General features: G+C 39.9%; 1 protein-coding gene across 6 annotated transcripts in view; it reads left to right on the top strand.

Moving 5' to 3' along the window:
* The window catches only part of cadm2a (cell adhesion molecule 2a), a 467,971-nt gene that overhangs the window by 219,857 nt on the left and 221,456 nt on the right, over nucleotides 1-26,658 (top strand). For 3 of the 6 annotated variants that reach the window (XM_084104979.1, XM_084104980.1, XM_084104978.1), the window contains exon 2: nucleotides 22,901-22,918. The exons of the other annotated variants lie outside the window; for them this stretch is intronic. In XM_084104979.1, the coding sequence (XP_083961105.1) occupies nucleotides 22,901-22,918 (18 nt within the window). The remainder of the gene's footprint in view (nucleotides 1-22,900; nucleotides 22,919-26,658) is intronic. 6 annotated transcript variants of the gene reach the window in all.

Genomic DNA, 26,658 nt, shown 5'->3' with positions numbered 1-26,658 from the left:
TCTGGGAGTGGAGCATGCACGGGCAGTGCTCGAGGGCGCTGTCTGTGCAAACTGTTTTCAGCTATCTATGAAAGAGCTCCGCTCCCGTTTGAGCTTGTTCGATCAATTAGATCAGGCTCGCGTTCCCAGTGCATCAGGTCCCGCGTCTGTTGAGGCAGCGCGCCGCTTGTATGCATGGGATTCGCACGTGGGGCTGGCATATAATACTGAGACGGTTGCGACCCTTTCTCAGTGTTTATTAACCAGCTCCACTGGTCTCGCGCACGGTTCGGAAGCCCGCGCTGCGGCTTCTTCCGACCGTGTTAAAGACACAGCGTTTGATTTATCTGGCTCCGAGGAGTTAGATATTATCAACACTGAATCACGTGGATATGGGGATTCGCCACCCCATATCCCCATTATTGAGGAGTTGCTGGAGGTTGTGACCAGGGCAGTGGTTAAATTAAATGTTGAATGGCCATATAATAAGCAGGAAGCGACTAAGAAAAATAAAATGGATGAGCGCTTCCTGCAGACCCAGTCACAATCTTTGTGTCAGAGCCTTCCCTTTTTCACTGATCTCCATACTCTGGTATCGAGATCGTGGAAAAATCCATGTTCATCTCAATTATTTTCCCCTCATGTATATATTTACTCATCCATTAGGGAATCTAATGAGAATGGTTATGTGGTGATGCCTCGGGTTGAGGAATATTTTGCGAAATATTTTCTCCCCGACATTGCGTCACCCCTGATAGCTCAGACACTTCCCTCCAAATCTCGTACATCGAATTTGTTAGGGAAAGCATATATGGCGGTGGGTCGAGCCGGTGCATGCCTACACACGATGGGGTTATTACAGGCATATCAGGCTGACCTCCTCAAAGAGGTGGATGATAACTGGGAGGTCTCACTCAACGGTATTACTGAATTTCGTAGAGTAGCTGACTTATCTCTCCGTATTATTAAAGAGACGGCCCGTGCTATTGGCCGTTCTATGGCAGCACTAGTCGTCTCAGAGAGACATTTATGGCTTAATCGCTTGGGGATCGGGGAGAAAGACAGGGCTTTCCTTCTCGATGCCCCCCTTTCGCCTTCTGGCCTCTTTGGCGACGCGGCAAGAACCGTTGTCGAGAGGCTTCAGGAGGCAGAGCGACAATCAGCTATCCCCAGTTGTCAATCCAGGTCTCATGGGGTTGCTGCCAGGGGGCAGCCTCATGGGACAGCCGCCAGCTCCTCATATTTTGAGAAGGTTTCCTCTTGTGCCCCCCCGTATAAGGCTTGGGGCCAGAAGAAACATTCTCGCATGAAGCCTTCTATACCGAAGACAGGTCGGAGGACTGTCTCTCGGGCTAAGATGGCTTCTACTAAGAGGTCTTGTCGTAACACGCGGACCCTTATGGGCGTTCCCCCAGGAGAGCGAGTACAGGAGTCTCGCCCCCTTATGCAGCCCTTAGGAAATCGATGTTCGCTTCCCGCCGCCGATGGCGCTTCGGGACACATCGGCTTCCAGCGAACACAAATCGCAGTATCTGCCCGAAAACGTTGCGGCCCTGTCGAGTTCGCTGCCTCTCAGGAGGTCTGTAGAGAGCATATTTCGGTTAGTTCCTGCCAGTTAGCTGCTTCAGGTCACCGGAACCATTTGAAAATTTTTAGCCGAGGCCAGTCTCGAGGGACTGGTCCCCATGATGGCATATTTAGACACCCCGAGGGGTCTTCAAAATATAGCCTAGGGGGTCCTGCTTACAGTGGAGCTAATATACAAATATTATCTACTAAGGGCGGTTCACATGTCTGCCAGCCCCGAGCAGGGTCGGTTCTTGGAACAGGAAGTCTAGTCTCTCTTAACACAGGAAACCTCAAGGTGGGCTCTTCCTCGGGTTCGGGAGCCCGGGTTCTACAGCCGGTACTTCATAGTTCCTGTGAGGGAAGGGGAGTAAGGCCTTGTTTCGGATCTCAGGGTACTGGATCAACCTCCGAGGGGGTTCAGATTCAAGACTCCGACTGTCAGTCAGACCAGCTCCGAGGACTGGTCTGTCGTGATAGATCCACAAGCTCCTTAACTCCTCATTCCCTTCTAACCCCATCACAGGAAGTTTCCGAGATCCGCTTTTGGGGGAAAAGCACATCAGTTCTGGATTCTTCCATTCGGCCTAGTATTGTATCCCCACACCTCCTCGGAATGCATGGTCACTGTCCTAGCTCCATGGAGTCTTCAGGGCATCCTCATTCCTGTCCATTGACTACTAGAGCGGACGGTTCAACACCGAGGTGTTGTTCTGAGCCTCATGAGGTGCTCGGGAATATGGCTCAGAGTCTAGGAAAAATCACCAGTGCCTCTTCAGAGAAACCGATTCCTGGGGGCGGTGTGGGTTATAGTCATGATGCAGGCACAATTGTCTCCAGCTCAGACATTCATCTTCCTGACCATAGTCATGAATATCAAGCTAGGCCAGGCCACCACTATATGACCTTATCAAAGAGTGGGCTCGCTGGCAGCAGTGTTCAACATACTATTCTTTGGCCTGCTGTACGTGGGGGCCCTGTAGTAGTGGCTCAGGACCAATGGGTTTTTCCCGAGAGGGAACCCACTCCGCATGACCAGAGTTACGCGCACATGCCCTCGTTTTCTGATCATGGGGAGGAAGTTATGGTTTCTGCTCCTAGAACCTGTGTTGGAAACACAGGGTTTGAGGAAACTTCAGAGAGACCATCAGGTTCTATTTTTGACAGACACTACGTCGGTGGTCTCTCTGATCAAAGAGGGGGCAGTCATCCTGTCGAGGCAGGGGCTGCAGCCCGGGGATTTCAAACTCCACCCCAAGTTGGCTTTAGCCGGGATGGAGGTCGGTGTGTCGGAGGTGGTCCTGTTTTCCCTTCATGTGGACGGCCACCTTCTGCGCCACCTCTCCCAGGCTCTTCCAGCTCTGCTGGGTCTGGATTTCATAATACAGACATGGTTGAGGCCATGTCTGTGTATACTTTCCCAGATTGTTCTGCCCCCGGGGGTTCTAGAGTACAAGAGGGTTCGGCAGTACGGGATCAGCTTACTCTTAGTAGCCCTGTACTGACAGGCCCAAATATGGCTTCCAAACATCTGGGCCCTTCTGGGAATCCGGATCAGGATGGTCCTCCCTCCTCAGTCCGAGGTCGTGATATTTCACCCTTGGCTGTAGCCCAAGAAGCTGCTGGATTGGCCCCTGAGGGGGACCAATTCATAAATTCTGGTCTCTCAACCGAGGTTGTTGAGACCATTCTAAACTCTAGAGCCCCCTCCACGAGGAAACTTTATGCATTTAAATGGAAAATTTTCATTTTATGGTGCAGAGAACGTCAGTTGGACCCAGTTAACTGCCCAGTGGCTTCAGTACTGGAGTTCCTCCAGAATCGTTTCTCTGACGGGCTCTCCCCGTCCACGCTTAAGGTCAATGTGGCGGCTATATCAGCCTTCCACACGCCTTTAAGGGTGGGCACGCTGGGGACACACCCACTCATAATTCGTTTCCTTCGTGGAGCCAGGAGGATGAGGCCTGCTATCCAGCCTAGGGTTCCTACGTGGGACCTGGCAGTGGTCCTCGAAGGGTTATCCCTGGCACCCTTCGAACCCCTGGATAAGGTGTCTGAGAAATTTTTATCCTTTAAGGTAGCCTTCCTGCTCGCTATTACTTCCCTGAAACGAGTTGGCGACCTGCAGGCGCTATCTGTGGCTCCCTCTTGCCTCGAGTTCTCTCCTGGCAGAGTGAGAGCCATTCTCCACCCTAGACCTGGCTACGTGCCTAAGGTGCCCACGAATGTGGCACGGTCTATAATCCTTCCGGCCTTTCATCCTCCACCGCATGTGTCGGCTGATCAAGCTAAATTACACTTGTTATGCCCGGTCCGAGCTCTTGAGGCCTATGTACATAGGACCTCGGGCTGGAGGAAGTCGGACCAGCTGTTTGTGTGTTTTGGGTTATCCAAGAGGGGCTCCCCGGTCTCCAAACAGACTATTAGCAAGTGGATAGTAGAGGCTATTTCTTCAGCTTACGAGGTGCGCAATCTGCCTTCACCTCTCCTGATAAAAGCTCACTCAACCAGAGGAGTGGCATCCTCTAGAGCCTTGCTAGCAGGGGTTTCTCTTCAGGAGGTCTGTGATGCCGCTGGCTGGGCCTCCCCACACACCTTCATCAAACATTACAGTCTGGATCTGCCCTCTACACCAGGTTCACAAGTTCTCATGTCTTGAGTGTGCCAGATTGCTTCACACCAGGGCGGGGTCTCTCAGTGTGGCGGCGTGGGTATTCGTTCCCCAAAGTATCGAGTATCGATGCAGCGGGAGTTCCCTTTACGAAAGGGAACGTCTCGGGTTACGTATGTAACCCTCGTTCCCTGAGTAGGGAACGAGACGCTGCATCCCTCGGCCACACTTTTCGCGCTCCTGAGAACGACTTGCTTTGACCCTTTAAAAGCTGACACGGCTATGTTCCGTTGTCCTTTTATAGCTTCCGGATCACCGTCACATGCAACGTCACGAGTGACGAAAGACACAGCACCAATCAAGATTGGAGTAATTCCATTACAGACTTCAGACGCGTCATGCCGAGGGCATTCCCCAAAGTATCGAGTATCGATGCAGCGTCTCGTTCCCTACTCAGGGAACGAGGGTTACATACGTAACCCGAGACGTTTTTTTTCATCATGCATAGTTTTTACGGATAATTTTTTTTATGTTACATCAATTATAAAGTGTGAAAAAATCTTTTTTATTTATCTTTTAAATTTATTTATTTATTTTGCACATTGTCTCTAGTGATCAATCGTTTACTTGTGAAACTCACATCAGTGCCATACACCTTCTTCCCTCTGATATCCCTCGGGCTGAATCCGAGCAGCCGTCTGTTGATTTACTGCTTCGACATGCTGATTGATTATTACACAAACAAAGACACAATTCGGCTGTTAATCATCAGCTTACATTAGTCTAACAGAATGAGTTATCTAAAAATTGCCTTTACTCTTCCTTTGACCTAGCTGTGATTTTTAGTTTTAGTTTTTTCTATTGACCAACCTTCTCTCTCTCCCTCACTCCTCTCATCTTCTCGGCGTGAGGTATGAAGCGGTCCAGCGTGAGACTGCAGCTAATCCATGTTTAATCATCTTTCACATGATCTATTTCTGACTCTGTCGCACAGGGTGCCGGCCTGTGAACATGACCTTGTAATGATGGGTTAAAGAAGACATCATGAAGAGGCCTTTGCTTTTCCTCACAAATCACAGACTGTGGCTTTTGAAACAGAGCCAATCTAACATTATATGGGCCAAATTTACTAACAGTTTGCACCAGTGCAAATCCTCTTTTGGTGTTAAAAAACTACTGTCAGGATTTACTAAAGACACGCAATGAAAAATTAGCGCTGAAAGGGCGTGGACAGGGTTATTTTTGCGGCTGACCTTATTGAATGTGCATTTGTAGGAATTTCCCTCTCAGATGCAAAATTTATTAGAGGAGAATATGTACTCTTACTGGCCTATGACAGTTACACAAGCTGATTTACTAAGGTTTGCGCTAGTCAGTTTACTGGTATTTGCTCCATTATTTGTCTTAAACCAGACTCTGATTTGCGCTGCTCTTGGTAGATTTCGATGGTCATTATGGAAATGTCTGTGTTCTTTAATTTGCGTGTCATCAGTAAATGAACTTTCCACTCTCATCTGCGTTTTTTTGGAAATCTGCTCTCACGTTAATTTGCTCTGTTTAGTAAATCTGGCCCTATGTCTCTTTTAATGATGCTAGTCTTTAGGCATGTTAAACCATTTAATTCATCCAGTCAGATCGTGGATAGAATCTTAGTGAAAAGGAGGCCCTACCTACACCATACTAATAAATTATTGTGGTCTAAAACCAGGTGTTTCAGTTTCATTGTCCAACCCCTGTAAAAACTCCCTTCTCCATTGCAAATAAAATAAAAATAAAGAGTAAAATAAGCTCCAACTGACTAAGTTAGTCAGAAAATAAAAAAAACATTAACCTCCTAAGAAGAGCAGCGACTTAGTGGCTTTTGTTAAAGTCCCTCCATGGTGAAAATCAAGTTTTTAATGTTATATTTGGTGTTTTTTAATATGCTTTAAGACAAACCATGTGCAAATGCATAAGTCAACACCATTGCTGAGTATTTTCACCTTAAAACTGCAGTGAAAAAAAGAAACGCAGTTTCTGACGTCACAAACTACCTTGCAAGTTGCAACCAATCACATCAATGTGCCGGCGGGCTTTAGCATATCACTAACAGAGAACTAGCAGGGGACTCTTGAGAGATGCCAGGTTATCCCGGTATATTTTTTTTGTTGATGTGTAAAATCGGGTAGATTTAGCAATTTAGCGGGTATATGATGTCTATTACGATGTTATGATACACTATATGCCGTTCTCTACTGACATTATGAGTTGTTCAAAGCATTTCTGATATTGTTAGAAGGCAGACTGAGATGGTGAATGGGAACATATTTGGCATAACATTAGCAAGACATTAGCTGTTTGATAGTCAAGCAAAAGGCTAATCATATTAATTACTGTTATGTGTCCGACGTTGTAAAGAGCGAGACCATTGGGCAGCGTTTACCTCAGTAAGTTGGCCTAGTGAATCTGTGAGCTGGTGTGAGTGAGTGGAGGCGGGGCTAATATGCATATCCATGAATCCGCATGTACTAAATGAAGCAAGGGTGTAGAGTTGCATTCAATCTATTTTAAGGCATGGAGACATTTTTTCACAGAAAAAAAAAAAAACGTTTAAATATGTAATTTTGGTGATCAAAGATGAGTTTTAAGGGATACAATTATTGATTACAGGGGGACTTTAAGTCTTAAATCATGTTTAACACTGTCTAAATGAAAATAATGACCAATAGCCACCTGCCTCATTATAAAGGTGGCAGTGATCTGACTTCAACCTCTTGTTTTGAGGAGACATGGGAGATCTTAAGACATGACTTATGAACTAATTAGCCGTATACTAAAACCCTCATGTAGTGCTATTATTGTCTTGCCATTAAGTTACTGTATTAAGGCAAGGGAAATACATTGAGGTGGTAATGGTCTTGTTCAGTACACATGTAAAGCTAATGAACATGTAAAGTGCTCTCCTGGAACGCCGCCATTGAAATGAGATTGAAAATATTTATTGCCCTGCTGCTTATATTGTGACTATTTATGAGATTCTAAAAGGGGCAAACCATGCTGTAACTAAACGGTAAATTGCTGTGTAATTAGCATTTCGGTCATTTCTTGAAAATAAAAAACACCAACCATACATTCGCAAAATGATGATCTGTTCTTTCAAGTTGTGGCTTTGGCTTTCTGTTTTGTTTACCAACCATAGAAGTGAAATTTGGTTTGGCTGAAAACGAGAGCTGATGGTTTCTGTTTCGGTCACAAAGTTCCTCCCCTTCATATTATCAAACGCAGAGGCTGAGGTGCGAAACCCGAGACTAATATTAGTATCGAGACACAATTTCACATTAGTTCTTCTCGTTGAACAAAACAAGCATCCGCAAAGTCTTGTTTGCTTCTGTCAAGGGACATTCCTCTCACAATTGTTTCTTTGTCCAAAGCCAAAAGCTGTAGTATATGATAATATTGGCTGGGGAAACATGCTAGTGAATTCAAGACACTGTAATTAGGGGCGCTGCAGTTTCACCACGGATATAAAACACAACCCGAAACCACACAGAGCTGAAATTTTCCAGTAGTTCTATCCAAGTTCATATGTTCAAGTTCCAAGTTCCTCTGTGTTCATCGCAGTGACCAGATCTGGCCTGACATGTTGGGACGGCCGTTTTAAAGTGCTTATTCAATCATTTATAAGGGGAGGGAAAAGATGAGTGGTTGTTCGCCTCAAAGTGTTTCTTTTTTTCTTCGAAAAAACACATATGAGATATCAGTAGGTGGCTTGCAAGAGGATGCTGGGAAGTCATTTTCCACAGCGTGCTCTTGGTTTATCTCAGTGTGAAGGCAGATAGAGCAGTTTGATTTTCAAGGCAAAAGGCTTTTTTTTCTTCTTCATTTAAATGCAATGCAAAGAACTTTATTACCTAGAATTCTGCTTTCCACTGCATCAGAGGGAAGTCCTAGGGAAAAATGCACAGTATTAATAAAATAAATTCATAAAAGAAATGGTTTGAAGTAAGGTTTGATATATGTTTTTCCTCTTTTTTCCCCTCTTTTTTTATATATAGTCCAAAAGCATGTTACTGTAAAATGAGGCTGTGTTCTAAATACAAAATCTGAGATGTTTGTTGTTTTATCAGAAGAAACATGACAGATGCAGTAGAGTTTGCTGTTGGCTGAAAAAGATGGATAAAATGACTCAGGCTGTGTTTGTTAATCATTCTGTGAAATATGGGTAAAATGATAATCAGAGCTCATGAATCAGATTTATGTTGCTGATTGGCTGAGACTTTAGAGCATTTGATGACACATTAGATTTGTAAGCACACTGTGCCATGGTGTGTTTTATGTTCCTGTCATTCTCCTAAGAACGTTTATTATGGATAAATGTAGTAACTTGGTTCTGAAGGGAAAATCACATTTGCAGTAGAGCCTCTGTTGATTTGAAATCATGTCTGAATGTAGGTTTGCTTCCATACATCAGAACAAGAACATTTACAATTGATGAATGCTGTTCGTAGCTTGCATGCCTTTTCTTTCTTTCTCATTTGCTTGTTTGCTCATTCTTTCTTGTTTGTTCATTTTTTTCTTTTATTTGTTTGTTTGTTCGTTCATTTGTTCTTTTTGTTCTTTCCTTCTTGTTTGTTTGTTTGGTCATTCTTTCTTGTTTGTTCGGTTTTTTTTTTCTTTTGTTTGTTTATTTGTTCTTTCTTTCTTTCTTGTTTGTTTGTTTTCTTTTTCTTAGGTTTGTTTATTTGTTTTTTTCTTTTTCTTGATTGCTTGTTTGTTAATTCTCGTTTGTTCGTATTTTTATGTTTGTTTGTTTGTTCTTTCTTTCTTTCTTTCTTTCTTTCTTTCTTTCTTTCTTTCTATCTTTCTTGTTTGCATGTTTGGTCATTCTTTCTTGTTTGTTAATTTTCTTTTTCTTGTTTTTGTTTGTTCTTTCTTTTTTTTCTCGATGGCTTGTTTGTTAATTCTTGTTTGTTCGTATTTTTTTCTTTCTTCGTTTTGTTCTTGTTTGTTTGTTTGTTTGTTTGTTCTTTCGTTCGTTCGTTCGTTCAGTTGTTTTTTTTTGTTCATGTATTTCTTTATTTCTTGTTTGGTCATTCTTTCTTGTTTGTTTGTTCTTTCTTTTGTTTGTTTGTTTATTTGCTCTTTCTTTCTCTTTTGCTTGTTTGTTTATTTGTTCTTTTTGTTCATGTATTTCTTTATTTCTTGTTTGGTCATTCTTTCTTGTTTGTTTGTTCTTTCTTTTGTTTGTTTGTTTATTTGCTCTTTCTTTCTCTTTTGCTTGTTTGTTTATTTGTTCTTTGTTTGTTTTTTTCTTTTATTTGTTCTTTCTTTCTTGTTTGTTTGTTCTTTTTTCATTCGTCCTTCCATTCGTTCATTTGTTCTTTCTTTCTTTCTTTCTTTCTTTCTTTCTTTCTTTCTTTCTTTCTTTCTTTCTTTCTTTCTTTCTTTCTTTTTCTTTCTTTATTTCTTTCTTTCTTTGTTTCTTTCTTTCTTTCTTTCTTTCTTTCTTTCTTTCTTTCTTTCTTTCTGTCTGTCTGTCTGTCTGTCTGTCTGTCTGTCTGTCTGTCTGTCTTTCTTTCTTTCTTTCTTTCTTTCTTTCTTTCTTTCTTTCTTTCTTTCTTTCTTTCTTTCTTTCTTTCTTTCTTTTTCTTTCTTTATTTCTTTCTTTCTTTGTTTCTTTCTGTCTGTCTGTCTTTCTTTCTTTCTTTCTTTCTTTCTTTCTTTCTTTCTTTCTTTCTTTCTTTCTTTCTTTCTTTCTTTCTTTCTTTCTTTCTGTCTGTCTGTCTGTCTGTCTGTCTGTCTGTCTTTCTTTCTTTCTTTCTTTCTTTCTTTCTTTCTTTCTTTCTTTCTTTCTTTCTTTCTCTCAAGAAAACAGCAAACCTCACCATTATTTTAATAAAAATCAAGTAACGTCCACAAGAATATTTTACTGGGGAATCCAGGCGTCCCTTCCAGCAGTATGGAGTGAATCATGCAGCCAGACATCTTCATAGAGGTGCCAGAAAGAATATAAATACAGCCCTGCGCTGACAAGCTGTTTTGGTTTAGCAGTGATCCCCTGCTTAACTGGGATCCTTCAGAAAATCCCTTCGTGCCTCTATTCAGTCATCAAGTTGATGTCTAACATGTGAATGCTGTCGGCTACCAAAAGGACTGTGTTGTGAGGAGACATAAACAAAGATTTTGCCTTGATGCATACTAGCCTACCGCTTCATAAAAAGGTCAGAGGCAGCTGTTATCCGGCAGTGATGTTCACACAGCTTTTTGCTACATTAAATCCTGCCTTTGATTCCTCCTGTCCATGTAGCTTTATTTCAGAATTACATCACATCAACATTGCTCATCTTGCAGCCTGCCACGGGATCCTTGTACTTCTGTTTCATAAGCTGAAATGTGAGTTCAGGTTAAGACTGCCATCAGGAGATCAGACCTTTTTTTCAGAGAGTGATGTTCAGAGGCATGTGGAGGAGTGTAATCTAAAACCACAGTAAACATAATTTTGCTAGTTATTTTATCATTATTATGCATGCAGGTTTATTAGCTTATATTAAGGCTGAAAGGGAGCAAATGTCCATAGACCCCATGTTAAAATGTCCGTTTTCACAGCATAAATTCATGTTTTTACAGGTTGGTCCCATGGACTTTTATTGTATTTTTCGATAGGTTCCGAGTGCCTGACAACTGTGAGGGGGGTGAATTTTTTTCTAACTCGTTAGTTTAGATCGTATTTAGATATAAAATGTATGACAAATAAGGGCGTGGTTAACTTTGATTGACAGCTTGATTGACAGCTGATAAGGCAGCGCCAAGGAGAATGACAACATAAGAAGCGCCATTTTTTAACACAGTTGAAATATAATACTACTGTTTTTGAATCATGAAATGTAGTTTTAAGAGTTTTTCAGGCGAGAATGTAGTTGTTTAAAGCTCAAATCTGTGGTTTATTTATAAAGATTTATGAAAATTTTATCCAGGTTGTGAGATCCAGTGATGACCGGGCGCTCGGCGTTCATGTACCCCGCCTGGAACAGCCTTTCCTCGGCTAGTCGTTCTGACGTTTGCCGCTGACTCTGGCGTCTCTGTAGTGGTTAAATATGAGATATAATTTGTCTTGTGTATATCTAACGGGTGATTTTTGGTCTCGTGAATCTATAATTTGTTCCCTGGCCAATCGTTTTGGCTGAGGGGAAGTTTCATAACTTTATAAGCTATTTAACTTTACCGTTGTATGGTTAGACTAGAGCGCTGACTTTGTATGTTTGACTGAATTGTTTGCTTTATTTGTATATCTTCTTGTACCTTTTACTTATACTTTTATATAGCTAATATTGATAAAACTGAAATTTAACAAAAAGAGACTGGGTTGAGTTTGTGTTTTATATTTTGTTTTGTTATAAATAGGCAAACGTTATATGCAGTGAATATAATCAATACGTGTTGCCTGAACCACGTTTGTGTGGCTATAATGTTTAAGATTTCTTTAAATGAAAACGAAAAGAGTTAGTATGGTGTTTTATAACATATTTCGTTGCCTAAAATATACAGAGATAACCGGAGTAGCAGAGCGAGCTGAGTGACGCGCGCTGCGTCCTTTACCCATATATGGATTGGCCAGAAGGTGGGCGGGGTTAGGATTTCCCAAGATTTTCCAAGATGGCACCGTCCATACCCCCCATAAACAGCTTCAAAACCGTTCTTCAGAAAGTCTATTGGTGACGTCACAGACGCTTTGTCCATATTTTTTACAGTCTATGATTTTAACCAAAAACAATGCACTGTGGCTTTAATTGATCATGAACAGCGCAGCAATGAATCTGTGTGAAACAGGCCTGAAAATGCATCACGGTTTCCAAAAGCATATTAAGCAGCTCATCCGTTTTCAACATTAATAATAAAAATAAATGTTTTTTGAACACCAAATCAGCATATTATGATTTCAGAAGGATTGTGTGACACTGACAACTGGAGTAATGATGCTGAACATTCAGCTTTGCCATCATAGGAACAAATTACATTTTAAGATATATTAAAATAGAAAACAGTTCTTTTAAATTATAATAAAATGTCACAAAATTACTCTTTATACTGTGAGCATAAGAAACTTTTTTTTTTTTCAACAGCATTCAAAATTCTTACGAACCTCAAACATTTTAATGGTAGTGTACAATCAGAAAAAAAAAAGCTAATTATTTTAGCTTATTATTATTGACTTTGAACACGCAGAGGCAAACAAGATGGGCTAATTTATAACTTATAATATCCTCTTCGATTTAATTCAGAATATTTATAAAAGCCCATGAAGATGACTCCAGCTCTCAGTGGGAGAGAGACTGTCCTATCCCAACATTCTCAGGCTGGAGAATATCAAAGCAATGAAAGTTGTAGTGCATCAAGGGACTGAGGAGACCAAGCTGTGAATTTGTGATTAAAGCAAGGTAAATGAGTCCATTAGAAGCAGAATAGCCCTGGAGACATGACAGGAGTAAATCATTGTGGCTAATTTCCTTCCCTCGGGGACAGACCAGAGGGAAAAAAGGAGAGACAGAAAGGGAGAGAAATAACCATAGGAGAAAATGATGGATCTGAGGGCCCTTTCTGAAAGCACAGAGAAATCCAAAGCCATTCTGGCATTTGGTATTTCATAAACTCATTTAGATTTGGCAATTCCAAAGTTGATATGTCTCTGGTCTGGGGCTTTGTCTTATAGTGTCAGTGCAATTAATCAGCGCAGGAACATTATGAAGACATTAACGCGGTCACAGAAAGTCACAGATAGCGCTCGCATGCAGGAAGCCCCAGCCGAGATCGGCTTTACCTGCCAACACTGGCAAATTGGTGCAGGTGTCATGCGGCCCAACCGTCCACATTAATTCCTTTTTGACATATGCAAACCCCCAGCACATGGAAAAAGTACATGGTGGTATCAAAGGATGGATCCCCGTCAGAGTAAATGCTCCATGTGTCTCAGCGGTGGGTGAACCTGGCAGCGTCCCCAGCAAATAGGTCTCCTTTGCCCTGTCCGTCTGTTCCCCTGGCCTGTCCTCACAGCCTGTGTGCGCTGGTGTGTCTGGGAACATTCATATGCTTGCACATAAGCGCGCGCACAAACACACACACACATACACAGGTGTATGCATTATTAACAAGATTATTATTTTTTTAATTCATAGTTAATCATTCCATACTTCCATCAAGAATTCCATACTTCAGCTTAGAAATACAACGTTTTTGTTTTTGCACTGTTGCAAAGATATTTTAATGTTTTTGAAAGAAGTCGTATGCTCACCAAAGCTGCATTTTTGTTTGATCAAAATACAGTAATATATATATATTACTAAAAATGTAAAAAATGTTTTTTTTTATTTTTTTTATTTTTTTTTTGTGTAGTTTATTCCTGTGATCAAAGCTGAATTTTCAGCATCATTACTTAAGTCTTCAGTGTCACATGATCCTTCAGAAATCATTCAAATATGCTGATTTGGTGCTCAAGAAACATTTGTACTGCTTAATATTTTTAAGGAACCTGAGGTTTTCTGGTTAATTAGCAATTAAAAAGAACAGCATTTGTTTGAAATAGAATGTTTTTGTAACAGTGTACAAATATTTCTGTCACTTGATCCATTTAATGTTTACAAACCCAAACATTTGAACAATAGTGCATATAAAATTTAAATAAGTATCCAATGGTGCTTTTCCACTGCATGGTACAGCTCAGTATATGCCTCGCTTAAATAGTACCACCATGGTTGAGATTCCAAACGAGCCGTACCGATACTAAACTGTGACGTGTAAACCCTGCAGATCACTGATTGGTCAGAGAGAATCGTCACTATCAGCGTCATTGGATTTGCGACACGAGACACCAAACCCGAACAAACAAACTTCTTCTTGCAGTGAAAAAACATCGAGAATCAAGAACACCATTCCATTGAAATGCTCCATTGCTCCTGTGTTGTGCGTTTGTTTGTGGTAGCGGTACTACACGTTTGTTTGTGGTAGCGGAAAAGCTAACCGAGCCGAGCCGTGCAGTGGAAAAACGCCACAATACAGAAAGGTCTAGAATTATGAGACCACTAGTGAAAATGTCTATTTTGCTTATTTATTCATTTATTTAATTTATTTAATAAATTATATTAGCAGAATAACATTTTTGAGTGAACAATTAAAGGTGCAATATGTAGACAGCTAGTGGTTGTAATGGGTACTGCAGTTCAAATTCAAAATATTGGAGAGGGTTGTTTCCCCCGCCCCCTCCTCCTCAGACTCGCGGGTTGCCAGTTTGAGGACACGAAACAGGAGCGAGCGCAATTGACAATGGAAGGCGAGGAGACTTACACATTTGTAAGTAGATTAGTTGATTTATCCGTGTTTTAATATGCTCCTGATTTTTAGATGGATGCCGAAGCTTTTTAGATCGGGTAGAATCTGCGATCTCTGACCTATATTTTCTGGCTTCCCTGGCTACAATACGCTGTGTTTTCCGCCAACTGGCAACCCGGGGTGTGTAAATACTGTTGGGTAAATTGGCAGTGTGCGGAATCACACAGACCAAAACAGACATTCCAACAAGGAACGCACATTTTAAAGTAAAATAACTGTAGCATTGTTTCTCAGAGAAACAGCATGTTTCCTAAATCTCTGCAAATATATTATGGTCTTTTTATGCTTTAGTACAGTCAAAAGTTACAGCACATTTAACCAGTGTTTTGGACTGTATTCAGCCTCAGCAGACCCTTTTCACTCCAGGAACACCAGTGAATCTGGTGCTGATCTAAACTGACATTATAAAGTGTTCTGAAGCTGAAATGAACAGGCCCAATCTACAAAGGCATACAAACATCATCCAAAACTACAACAGCTTGAGTTTGTCCTGCGCTGTTCTCTGGTCTCTTGACATCAGCCAGTAATGTGATTAGTCAGTTGAAGATCGTCCCTGGTCTCTGTTTGTTTAGTTCAACACTTTTGTCTTATGTAACGCTGTGGATTTATCCACAGAGTCTGAAGCACATCTCCACACATCTCAAGGAAATGTTGTTTTGATTGCTACTAATGTGGCATGTCTTGCTCAGTGCAGCCCAAAAGTAATATCCTCCACCCCGACCCAGCCCAACCGTGCAGTACTAATAGAATACAGAGATGAGATGCCCTTAATGGAAAAGTAGCGCCTGAGTCAATACAATTAAACAGAGCATGTTTGAACACACAAGACCTGTTTCCCCACAAGCCATTAAAACCACTGAAATCAGAGTGTGTTTGTATTTAGTGCGGTTTAGATATTGAAAACAGAACAGAAATCTGGATCCCCTCTGCTTTTTTCAGTCCTTCTAATCTTTTGATAAATAAAGAGATTTTGTCTGCCTGCTAGTCCGTTTGTTTGTCGTTCAGTAACTTTTATGTAATTCCCCATTTGCAATGTTGTTCACAAAACCCATTATGTTTCTGGTGCAAATGGAAAGATGGCGGAAAGAAGCAAATCAATTATGCGGCTCAACTCTTCGGCTTTAGCAAAATCATTTTTTGCTGTGATAAAAAGAGAACATCAGTCTGGTGCTTTGACGTGAACAATTGTTTTGTTTATGGTTGGCAACTTAGACATTTTGATGGATCATTTTTATGTGGGAATGTTATCAGTATGTGGGATGCATGGCTCATCATAAATACAGTTTGGCCATTAAGGTTTGTAATGACTCCAGAAGGTGTATTTATTAGATTCTGGAAATGTGGGGATAACCTCCACAAGACAATTCCACTCTTTGTGACCTGGATGCAAACATTCAGCACTCTTGTAGTGAGTGTAGCTGTAGTGAAATAACATTCGAGCATCACTTTTTCATTTTATTTATATCTTCAAACATCTGCATGCTTTTGTCTTTTTTGTTTTGTTTTGTTTTGTTTTTGGTCCTGACTATTCTGTTTGCTAGTTTCTGTATAATGCAAACGGACACTTATTTGTGCTCCAATTATTTAATTTCTAATTTAATACAAAAAATAGCATGTGACATGATATAACATATTGCATATTGCAACATATTGAACCCATTTTTTTTGTGCTTGATTTTAAAGGACAAATTTGACTTCTTGTAAAGCTAGATCATTAAACCTGTGAAATGAAGTGGAAATGATCGTTCCAGTTATCTTGCGAGTGTATGTAAGCTTAATTAGTGCTTTTATGACGACACATTTTGGTAGTGTGTGGTTGTATCCCGTGCTGCTGTGTCCTCGGCCTTGGGAAATGTGAACGATGACATTGCTGCTTAATTATTGTTATGCAGGGTCATTTAGAGAGATTACATAACTGTGCACTTAAAGCAATCGTTCGACTGGAACGCCCCTAGTTCCCAGAAAGAAAGAAAAAGCATACAAACATAGAAATCTCAATTTGTTTCCATTTATAAACCTGCAATTAAGTAATTATCACATTCCGTATAATATTTTTCTATGCTTCAAGAGTCATTATTTATTTCTGAATGACTAAATTGCGGTGCATCTTTGTGTATCGTTTCAAAACTAGTGTTCAATTGATTCCCAAACAACCTTTGAAAGTGTATTTGAAAAGTTGCCGTGGCTGTTTACACTGTTATGAATAAAGTCAGCTTGAATATCAGATCTGTCTTTGTAATCATATCATGCACTGTTTCATCAATGAGGCGTCACATCGAGTGCTCAGAAAGAAACTACAGATTATACGATTTTATATTTTACAGCAGCTTATAAAACACTGTGTTCATGGTTATCTAGTTGGAAATGTTGACCACAAACACAGAGGTTTTTTAGATTTTTCGTTGTGCGTTCTCTCCACATTTGCGATTCTTTGCATCCTTTAGCCACTGCCTATAATGTGCTGGATCCTTAACCGGAAACCGAAAGTAACTCACTCCAGCTAAATGTTTTCTTTTTGAATTCTTGCACCCGGGAAACAATACAAGTCAACACCAATATGACTAAAAGTTTGCTAAGAAGTTTTTCCTAAAACAAGGTGGGACGGGTGGGAGTGTCCTTGGACTGCAACATGCCCAGTGCATTATGGGTGTTGAAGTCTTCCTACCCATTTGGCAAAAGGGAAGACAGCAGCCTTTTTTTTTTCTCTGCATGTTTTCTATATTAAAAAAAAAAAAAGAAGCTTTTTTTTGTATAGGCAGCCAAGTTTTATTGAAAGCCCATTTTTCTGGTGGTGAAGTACCCCTTTAACCCTTTCATATGTCTAATATATTCAAAATTAAATACAATTAATATTCAAGTAAAGAGGTTTGAGGAGACAGTTGAGTTTTAATGAATTATGTTTTAAATATTAATATTGTTATTTTATAATGCTATTAAGAGCACCCCTAAAACAAAAACTGAAATCTAACCTGAAATTTGACTCCTTACAATTTCACAATCTAATATACATATTATTCTTATTATTATTGTGAAATTAATGTTTAATATTTTTATTTTAATACATATTGTTATAAAACTTTGTTTTTTTGTTTGTTTGTTTTTGTATTAGGATTCTTAGTTAAAAATTGGATTGGCAGATGTTTTATATGTTCTCTTTGAAATAATGCATCAGTGTTGCGTACCCAGCAGCTGTGATGGATCTCCACCCTTAAAGGTCACCCAGTGCCCAGCGGTCAGCAGGTGATGTGTTCTGTGGGACTGAGCCTCACCCCGTCTCGCTCAGTGTTCCTGGACTCCAATGGACCCCTTTTGGCGCAGGTTCCGCCTGTTAGAGACCTTTTGCATTAAAAGTGGTGCCAGCTCATGGTGGGAAATGGGCAGTTTAGCCTCGCCCTCTCAGAATCACTGCTGGTCTTGATGAAATGTCTGGTGCCAGCCAAAATCTGCTGTTGCCACTGCCAGCCCAATGTAATGGCTCTGCCAATAGGAATGATGGGGAGCCAAGGATGAAAGAGAAAGGAAATGTACTGTATGAGAGAATGTGTGTGGTTGAAAGAAATGGAGATTGATATGGCTTGAATTCTCCCACTGTGTTAAGGAAAGATCAAAGGTTGATCACTTTTGAAACCTCAATTATATGGTTAGTTGTATTTCATTATTTCATTCAGTATTGTTTTATACCTGCTGACTGTGACACTACCCAAATCAGGGGTTGTAACCAAATGGTTGAGAATTGAGTAATGGAGTACGTGTACATTTTTTTTATCCCTTGCCTCTGATGTCTGTGAGCTTGTGTTATTCTGAAGACCACCTGTTGGGCATTATGAGGCGTTTCTTCAGTGTGTGATCAGTCGCTTTGAGAGTTCACAGGAAATTGAATTATCGTCCGAAAATGGCAGCACAATCACAGAAATGACGGGTCATTTCCTTTATTCTCAGTATGTGTGATTATATGGTTGGTGTCAGAAGAAATATCAGTCAAGACCTAAACACCACTGCCATTGTGTGCAGAGAACAGCCTGTCATCTATAGGTGTTAGGGAAACAGGTAAATTTAGCTCAAAGGGAATTATTAATTAATTTATAGGGAATTTTGAAAGAGTGACTTATTTTATGGCAGAGCAAATGACTCGTCCAGCGTTCATTTGAATGGGCCGTAACTATCAACCCTGTAACTGTAACTAATGTATGAAACTGTTAACCCATGTTCTTCTGATCTTGATCTGACTCATTCTGATCCTTTGTTCGTGTCCTGAGATTTTAAACCTGAGGTATCTGTCCAGCCCCCTGGAGTGGTTCTGACCAATTAGACCTTGTCTTTAGCTCAGAGGTGGCTGTTTCTCCTCCTCTCACATAAATTGCTATCTGATGGTCTCTTAACTTCCCACTCTCAGTAGAGAGTACAGTTTAGACATGATAAGAATAAGATACATCTTACACGGATTTCAATCAAGCCATCTTCTAAATTATGAACATACGATCAAATGGATAGGAAACAATAAACACTTTCAGTAAATCATTCAGTAGTTATGAAAATTGCATAAATTATGTGTGATCTAAGCATAATAGTCACATAGGTTGTAGACTTGATATAGAATTATGCAGTTTAACAATGTTTGATTGTAAGTCTGTCAGGCATATTGTTTTGGGATGATTTGATGTGATTTGATGTGTAAAGTCTCAGTCTCTGTGGTTTTAAGAGATTTCAGCCCTGAGGTCGCTCAGCGGTCTTTAAGAAGAAGAAGGCTGTATATCTTTTGTGGGAACAAACACCCTCTTTGGTGTTTTCCTCGTGGGGCTCAAGCTGTACCATCTCCAAACCAATCCGTCTTTTACAAACTGCCTAACATTGACAACAATGGAGTCCCAAATGGCAGATTGTCTGATTTAGGGTCTGGAGTGTGGAGTCGGAGTTTCTATGGAATTCTGCTTCTTGATTAGTCTGAAAGAGTCATTTGTGTCTGGTTCACCCTCAAATCCTACACAGGGTCAAACTAAATGTTGACCTTTTCAAAAATAAAGAAATAAATTGACCAAAGATGCAACTCAAATTTACCTGTAATTAGTAAGAATTAAGACCAAGGAGTGCCAATGAAAATGAATGGGCAAAACTTTTACAGTATGTATTAACCTTAATAATAAATTCTGCATATACTAATAAAAACACTTGCATGAATATTGGCATTTATAAATTTGATAAATCTATAAATGGTGTATTTTTTTTTTCTTTAACAAATTATTTATTGAATATATCCATTAGCAATATAAGACACTACTGTTCAAGTAAAAAAAGAAGAAATTATAAAATTGATTAAACAAGCATTGACAGTAAAAACACTTAAAAATATTCATAAATGATGTTCTTTTGAACTTTCTTTTCAATATATTTATAAATATAACTAACTCTGACAGCACAGTTGAGTGACTTAATTAAAACCACTGTGTGTGTGTGTATATATATATATATATATATATATATATATATATATATATATACAAATGCAGTTCATGACCCCTTTAACAGTTAAAAAATAGCAATGTTAGCTGGCTCTATTTGTTTACAGGTCCGCGGTTTTTCACTATCCCTACACTAAACATTATTTGCAGCTCTTATTGGCGTCTCCCCAGCCAATAATCGCAAAGAGCTTTTTGCTTCTTTACTTCTCATACGAAACACAGTCTCGGCTTTCAAATTCTGTCCATTTTATCATGAAATTCAAACAATAAATGGAATGTAGACGCTCTTAAATGTGACGTGACAGATTGCTGTAGTGACTCAATTCAAGCGACATCGCGGAGCACGAGTCTTTTCTTCCACTTCAATACAATTATGGTGCAAAAAAACATGCAGGAACATCAAAAGGTATGTTGAAAGATGCACAACTTACCGAAAAGTACCATATCTCATGTAATCGCTCATTCAGTGTTTCAACCGGGGAAAGACGTCAATAAAACAGCTTGTGAAAAATATGTCACTTATTTACCTCAAGAAAGTTGACTATATGTTCCAATGCTCACATATTGTTAGTTACCTATAGCTAATTTACTGTTATTTTATATATATATATATATATATATATATATATATATATATATATATATATATATATATATATATATATATATATATATATATATATATATATAATTGTATGTTTGAATACATTTGTAAACTGTAAGCAAAAGCTTAGATAGTAAGATCAGATTTCCAGAGGACCACCACTTCAGGCTCATGCACCATCAGACCACCATCATATATTAAACTTGCCTGATCATTAATAGAATAATATTGATTATTACTAGGCTACAATACGAAGTAAGTGAAATAAATGAATGATCAAATCTTAGGGATGAGCAAAATGCCTGCAGAATGCCAAATCTGTCCCCTGCTGTAGCCCAGCCTTTTAAAGTATAAATTGGGCTTAAAACTACCCTGTTACTGCTATGAAAGTACCCTGAAATACAGCTATTAAGACATGAACTCAAACAAAAAACGTAAAGCAGCCAATCAAAATAAGAGCCAGGCAGTCAATAGCAGTAGCAATAGCAGTCAATAATGCCAGCAGTCAATAGCAGTTGTTAATACATAGGACCCTGCCCCCTTTCAAAACCGACTGCATGAAGAATTCAGCTCGCTTGTGTGTTAAGATCTGCGGACAGAACTTGTGCTTGTGGTCAGTCCTGCTCTTGTGAGACCTGTGAGGGCTTGCAGTTTTGTTATTTATCCTCGCAACATGCTGATTTGTGTGCACAATCATCTTTTTTGTGCTCGAGTTTGGGGTTAGTTATTTCTGCAGGTTTATATTTCACGTGCAAGCTTTGTCACTGTGCTCACACTGCTGTAATTTACTTGCATGCTGTCTTGTCCATTATTTAGGGCCATAAAAGGCAATGCTCTTGAATCATTGCTTGAATCAGTAAGAACGAGAAAGGTGTAAAAAAAAAAAAAAACTATATTGTTGAAAATGTACGAGGAAAGTCCACTGATGAGTTTACCAGCGTAAGCTGGTGTGCCTCAGCCCTGGACCAATTTAACACCTGCCTATCGATATTGGGGGATACATTTAGTATTGTTGCATCTCTATTATTATGCATCACAGTGCACTCATCAGTGAGTTTTCAGACAGTTTTTTTTTTAATCATGGCTGTGGTAATTGCTGTGTCAGGGCACATGGCCCTGTGTTTTGGGCACAACTTTTGGTGGACTAGGCATCCTGCAGAACCAAAGAATTTGTGGAAAGCTGTCCAGTTCTCTCTACCCTTATCCACCTGATTACTGACTCCCTCATGCTACCCTGAAGGCTGATGTCCTGGTATTGCCACCCCCACCCGCCCTCTAAATGCCACTCTTAGTCCTTTCCATCAGTTTTTGTCACTAACAGGCCATGAAATGGTAGGGTAAGCAGTTTCGGAGAGGTTAGCAATAGCAAGCTAGCTTTGAAAGCATGAGATCCCACCCTCCCTTCAGAGTGCTCTTCAAGGTCATGCCTTCTTCAAAACACATGAATGCGCACAGTCAGAGCAGAGTCTGCAAAGCGTCATGAGAGACAGCGTTAAATTACCTAACAACGTAAACTACTTAAAGAGCTCTGACTTGTACCACCTGACTGCTGCGGATTCACTTCGGTGTTGATAGTGTTGACATAGAAATGCATAATTCTGAGGACGTGAACATTTACGGGTAGAACGTCACGGGTTGCCATCTTTTAATTATGGTAAATATGACATGGTGTAAACACAATGGAAACATACACCCGGTCCTCCTGTGACTCAACTTTATCCACCTCTGATAAGTGTGTATCGCTCGTATCAAAATTTAAATACTGCTAATTATAATTACCATAAACTAACCCTAATCCAAACAGACGCACATTGACTTCACCTCTGTTAATGAGCAAACTAAATTCAATTTGCAATCTGCATAATCACAAGGGGTCAGCATGCATATTTCCCTGCATATTCGTCTCAACATCTAAACTTGGAGTGCAGATCTTTTTGCAGGAAATACATCAGTTTTATACATCCCTACCTACAGAATCTATTTTTTTAAAAGAAATAATAACGCTCCAGAGGAAATAATGTTCAATTTCATTAAATTAAATAATCGTTCCACCATGAATAATTAGCAGCAGTCTTCCTTTTCCTATATGTTGAATGAAGTAGTTCTTGTCAAGGAATAATTGATGTACTTTTGTAATGTGTGACAGTTTTCATCTCAGGAATGCTGACCACCTGAAGAAACCCTTTAATAGCTAGTTAATTAGATTTAACGGTGATTAAATCTAATGGTGATAATCATTTAAGATTGATTGATTACCTCAGGTCTAATCACCATCTCTTTCTCTCTCTCCTTCTCTTTTTTCTCATGTGCTGTTTGGCTGATCAGATATTCTCGCCGTTTCAGGTAAGCACATTTTCAAATCCTCCTTTATCCTGCTGAAACATCATCAGACTTCATCTGCTGAGGCTGTATTGTGTCTATACTGGTTTTAAACTGTGTTACAAATGCCACTTAAGGAAGGCAAGAAGTCAAGCGCTAATCTGGCAATACCTCAAATTGGAGGAAGTTGGCGATGTGAGCGATGAGTTTGTTGTTGGGGTAATTGGAATGTTCCAGCGATGAGTGTGGGCTCACGACTGTGTGACGGCCAACACTGCCTCGAGATGAGACGTGAACGGATTCCGTTTAGATGTATCAGAGAATCAGCTAATGAGCCTGCTCAGAATACGGCCCGATTATTTCCAGGGTTTGAATCTCATTGTCAGGAAGATTAACGTACGTGTGAGGATTTTCTTCTTATTCTTTTTTAAGTTTTCTAAAATTTAAACAAATGAGTTTTGTGTGATGAATTGATGCATGTAGTTGGTGAAGAATGTGACTTGGTGGATGAGGAAATTAGTTGGTGCCAGTGGTTTAAAGGATCTGATTTTCTGTGGACACATTTTGGCACTACTTATTGGTCTAGCTTTCTTTTCTTTTTTTTTGAGAAAGTTATGAAAAATGTTAACATTTGATGATGATCATTAATACTTCTATCAAACATTTTCCATACATGTTTTTGATGACAATCAAGCTGCTTTTGCTCTTGTGGCATCTAGAATTGATGAAATGTGCATGACAACCTCAATTCTGTTAATCCATTACTGTTTTCTGAATCTGTACAAACTCATCTCTCTGATATTACTGAACACACTAGCTCCCTCGATATCCTTACCAAATATAATGCCTGTATTTCCACTGTCCTTGATATACACGCCCCTCTTAAAAGTAGATTTGTACCTTCTACACACGTTTCCCTGGTTTACCCCTGCACTTCACAATCTAAAAACAGCTGGTCATCGTCTTGAACACCTTTACAGGAAAACTGGTTTGACTGTTCACCTTACTGCTTACACTGACCATATTCAGTTATACAAATCTACTATAAATACTGCACGCTCTAGTTACTACTCTGATATTATTAATAATGCATTCTCTCGACCTGAAACATTGTTTTCTGTAGTCAATAAACTCACCAACCCTCCTGCACCTGTCATAAGTAACTCAGCAAACCTCTGTGAGTCATTCCTGCATTTCTTTCAAAATAAAATCGATAGCATTCATAATCTTTTCCCATCCATGATCTCTCCTGTATCCACACACGACTTCCCCACTGTTTTTACACCTGGTACTCTCACTGTACTCTCACTTTTGCCCCCTCCAACCCCTGCTTATATCTCTGAGCTAATCAAAAAAGCAAACAAATCTTCCTGTCATCTTGATCCCACTCCTACTGCTTTACTTAAAAAATGTGCACCTGTTAGGCCTGAAACCTGGCCTCGACCCTTTTCTGACATGGCCAACTACAGACCAATCTCAAATCTAACATTTATTTCAAAACTGCTTGAGAAAGTGGTCACTGCTCAACTTCAAACACATTTGTCATCTAACAAGCACTATGAAAGTTTTTCCACCCTCCACAGCACTGAGACAGCACTTCTTAGGGTTGTCAATGATCTCCTTATGGTCACTGACTCCGGCTCCTAGCCTGGCAAGCCAGACTCACATGGGAACTCACCTTTGGCAGGACTCAATCCGAGGGGTGGGATAAACGGTTGCCTTTCAAATTCCCTCTGCACACAATAAGATAGCGCTACAGCCAACCAGAGCGTTTTCCCACCAGCGGAGCTAGTTGATAGATTAAACTTTTGCCGTATCTGGTCTGCAAAACTACGAACACATTTTCCTTTTTTAAGAATGACTTCAGTGCCGTTCTTTGTTCTTTTTTCAAAGAAAAGCTGGCCAAAGGCGATTCGAAAGACCACTGTTCTGCAGCAGCAGCAGCCATTATTTGTTTTCAAGTAGCAGGGAATTCACATGGAACCATCACAACTATGTCATCATTATGTAAAGCCCGCCCACCGACTCTGTACACGATGTGATTGGCCTGACTAGAGTTTGGTTTTTCCAGCTCGAAAGTCAAGTTGCTAGACTACCCTGGCTGCAAAATAAAATTTGCTGCCGCTAGGGTGCGTCTAGATTTTTAGGCTATCCGGCTCCACCATTATTCTAATTCTTCTAGACATTTCCTTTGCATTCGACACAATCTCTCACAGTATTCTCATCTCATGACTCTCTTGGTATTTCTGGAACTGTCCTATCCTGGTTCACCTCCTACCTGTCTGGTCACCAGCATTACATCTCTATTCGCCAGGCTAAATCCACTACTGCCTCTGTCCCACATGGTGTTCCCCAGGGTTCTATTCTTGGGCCTCTTCTCTTCATCATCTACATGCTCCCATTTGGTAACATCATCCGTCATCATGGCTTTAAATTCCATTGCTACGTAGATGACACCCAACTACACATCCATTCTCAACGCAATGTTCCTTTCCCCACAAATTCCATATTAGCTTGTATTGATGATATAAATGCTTGGATGACCAGTAATTTTCTCAAACTCAACACTGATAAAACAGATCTACTTTTTATTGGTTCACCTCAAATTATATCCTGTTTCTGTGTTGACAATGTTAATATTGCTGGAGTTTTGGTTCAACCTTCCACCACTGTCAAAAACCTTGGTATAATCTTTGATTCATCTTTTTCCTTCCTTCCACACATCTCCTCGCTCACTAAGTCTGCCTTCTTTCACCTTCGTCATATTTCTGAATATCAGCGATGCTGAGACCCTAGTTCACGCTTTCATCACTTCACAGCTTGACTACTGCAATTCTCTTTTCTATGGCTTACCCAATTCATCAAGAAACAAGATCCAATATATTCAGAACTCTGCAGCTAGGGTCCTCACATACACAAAGAAATCTTCCCACATTACTCTGATTTTACGCAGACTTCATTGGCTACCCGTTCGCTTTCGTATTCAATACAAGATACTCCTTATCACATTCAAAGCACTCCATGGTCTTGCCCCCAACTATATTTCTGATCTCATTCATACCTACTCCCCAGTTCGCACACTTAGATCTATGTTGACGATCCGTAGGCACAAACTATCATCATTTGGTGGAAGGGCTTTTTGTACCGCTGCCCCAAGTCTTTGGAATTTTATTCCCCAACACATCCGCGACCTTTCATCATTACACGATTTCAAAACCCACCTTAAAAATATATTTTTGCTACTTGTTTCCCTGACCCCTGACTCTATGATCTGATTTTTATGTACAGTATATGTACCTCTATCTATTATGTGTTATCCATCTCAGTTTATTTGTATCGTTTTTATATCATGTTTATTTGAACTTAATTGTAAAGCGACCTTGAGTATTCTGAAAGATGCTATATAAAATAAACATATTATAATTATTATTATTATTATTATTATTATGAAGGTTCTCCAGAGCTGTGAGTGTGATCTGAAGAGCAGGACTTGTGTTGGTTACTGAAGATGAATCATTAGGATCTCAGAAATTGTATACTAAAAAGTTCACTAAGCTCTGTGTGTGTGTAAATAGATGTGAACCAAACCAATGTTTAGGATTGTGTGTGTACAATTCATACATTGCATTTATTTGATTTAAAAATTAAGCTGAATTTCCAGCAACCATTACTCCAGTCTTCAGTGTCACATGATCCTTCAGAAATGTCTGTCGCTTTTAATTAAAAAAAATTATCCATGCTGAATAACAGTTTTCTAAATTATT

This window comes from Abramis brama, assembly GCF_963993115.1.
Source record: "Abramis brama genome assembly, chromosome: 25".
Taxonomy (NCBI): Eukaryota; Metazoa; Chordata; class Actinopteri; order Cypriniformes; family Leuciscidae; genus Abramis; species Abramis brama.
Note: the sequence above shows the minus strand (reverse complement) of the source record. Positions and strands in the feature narration are given on the sequence as shown.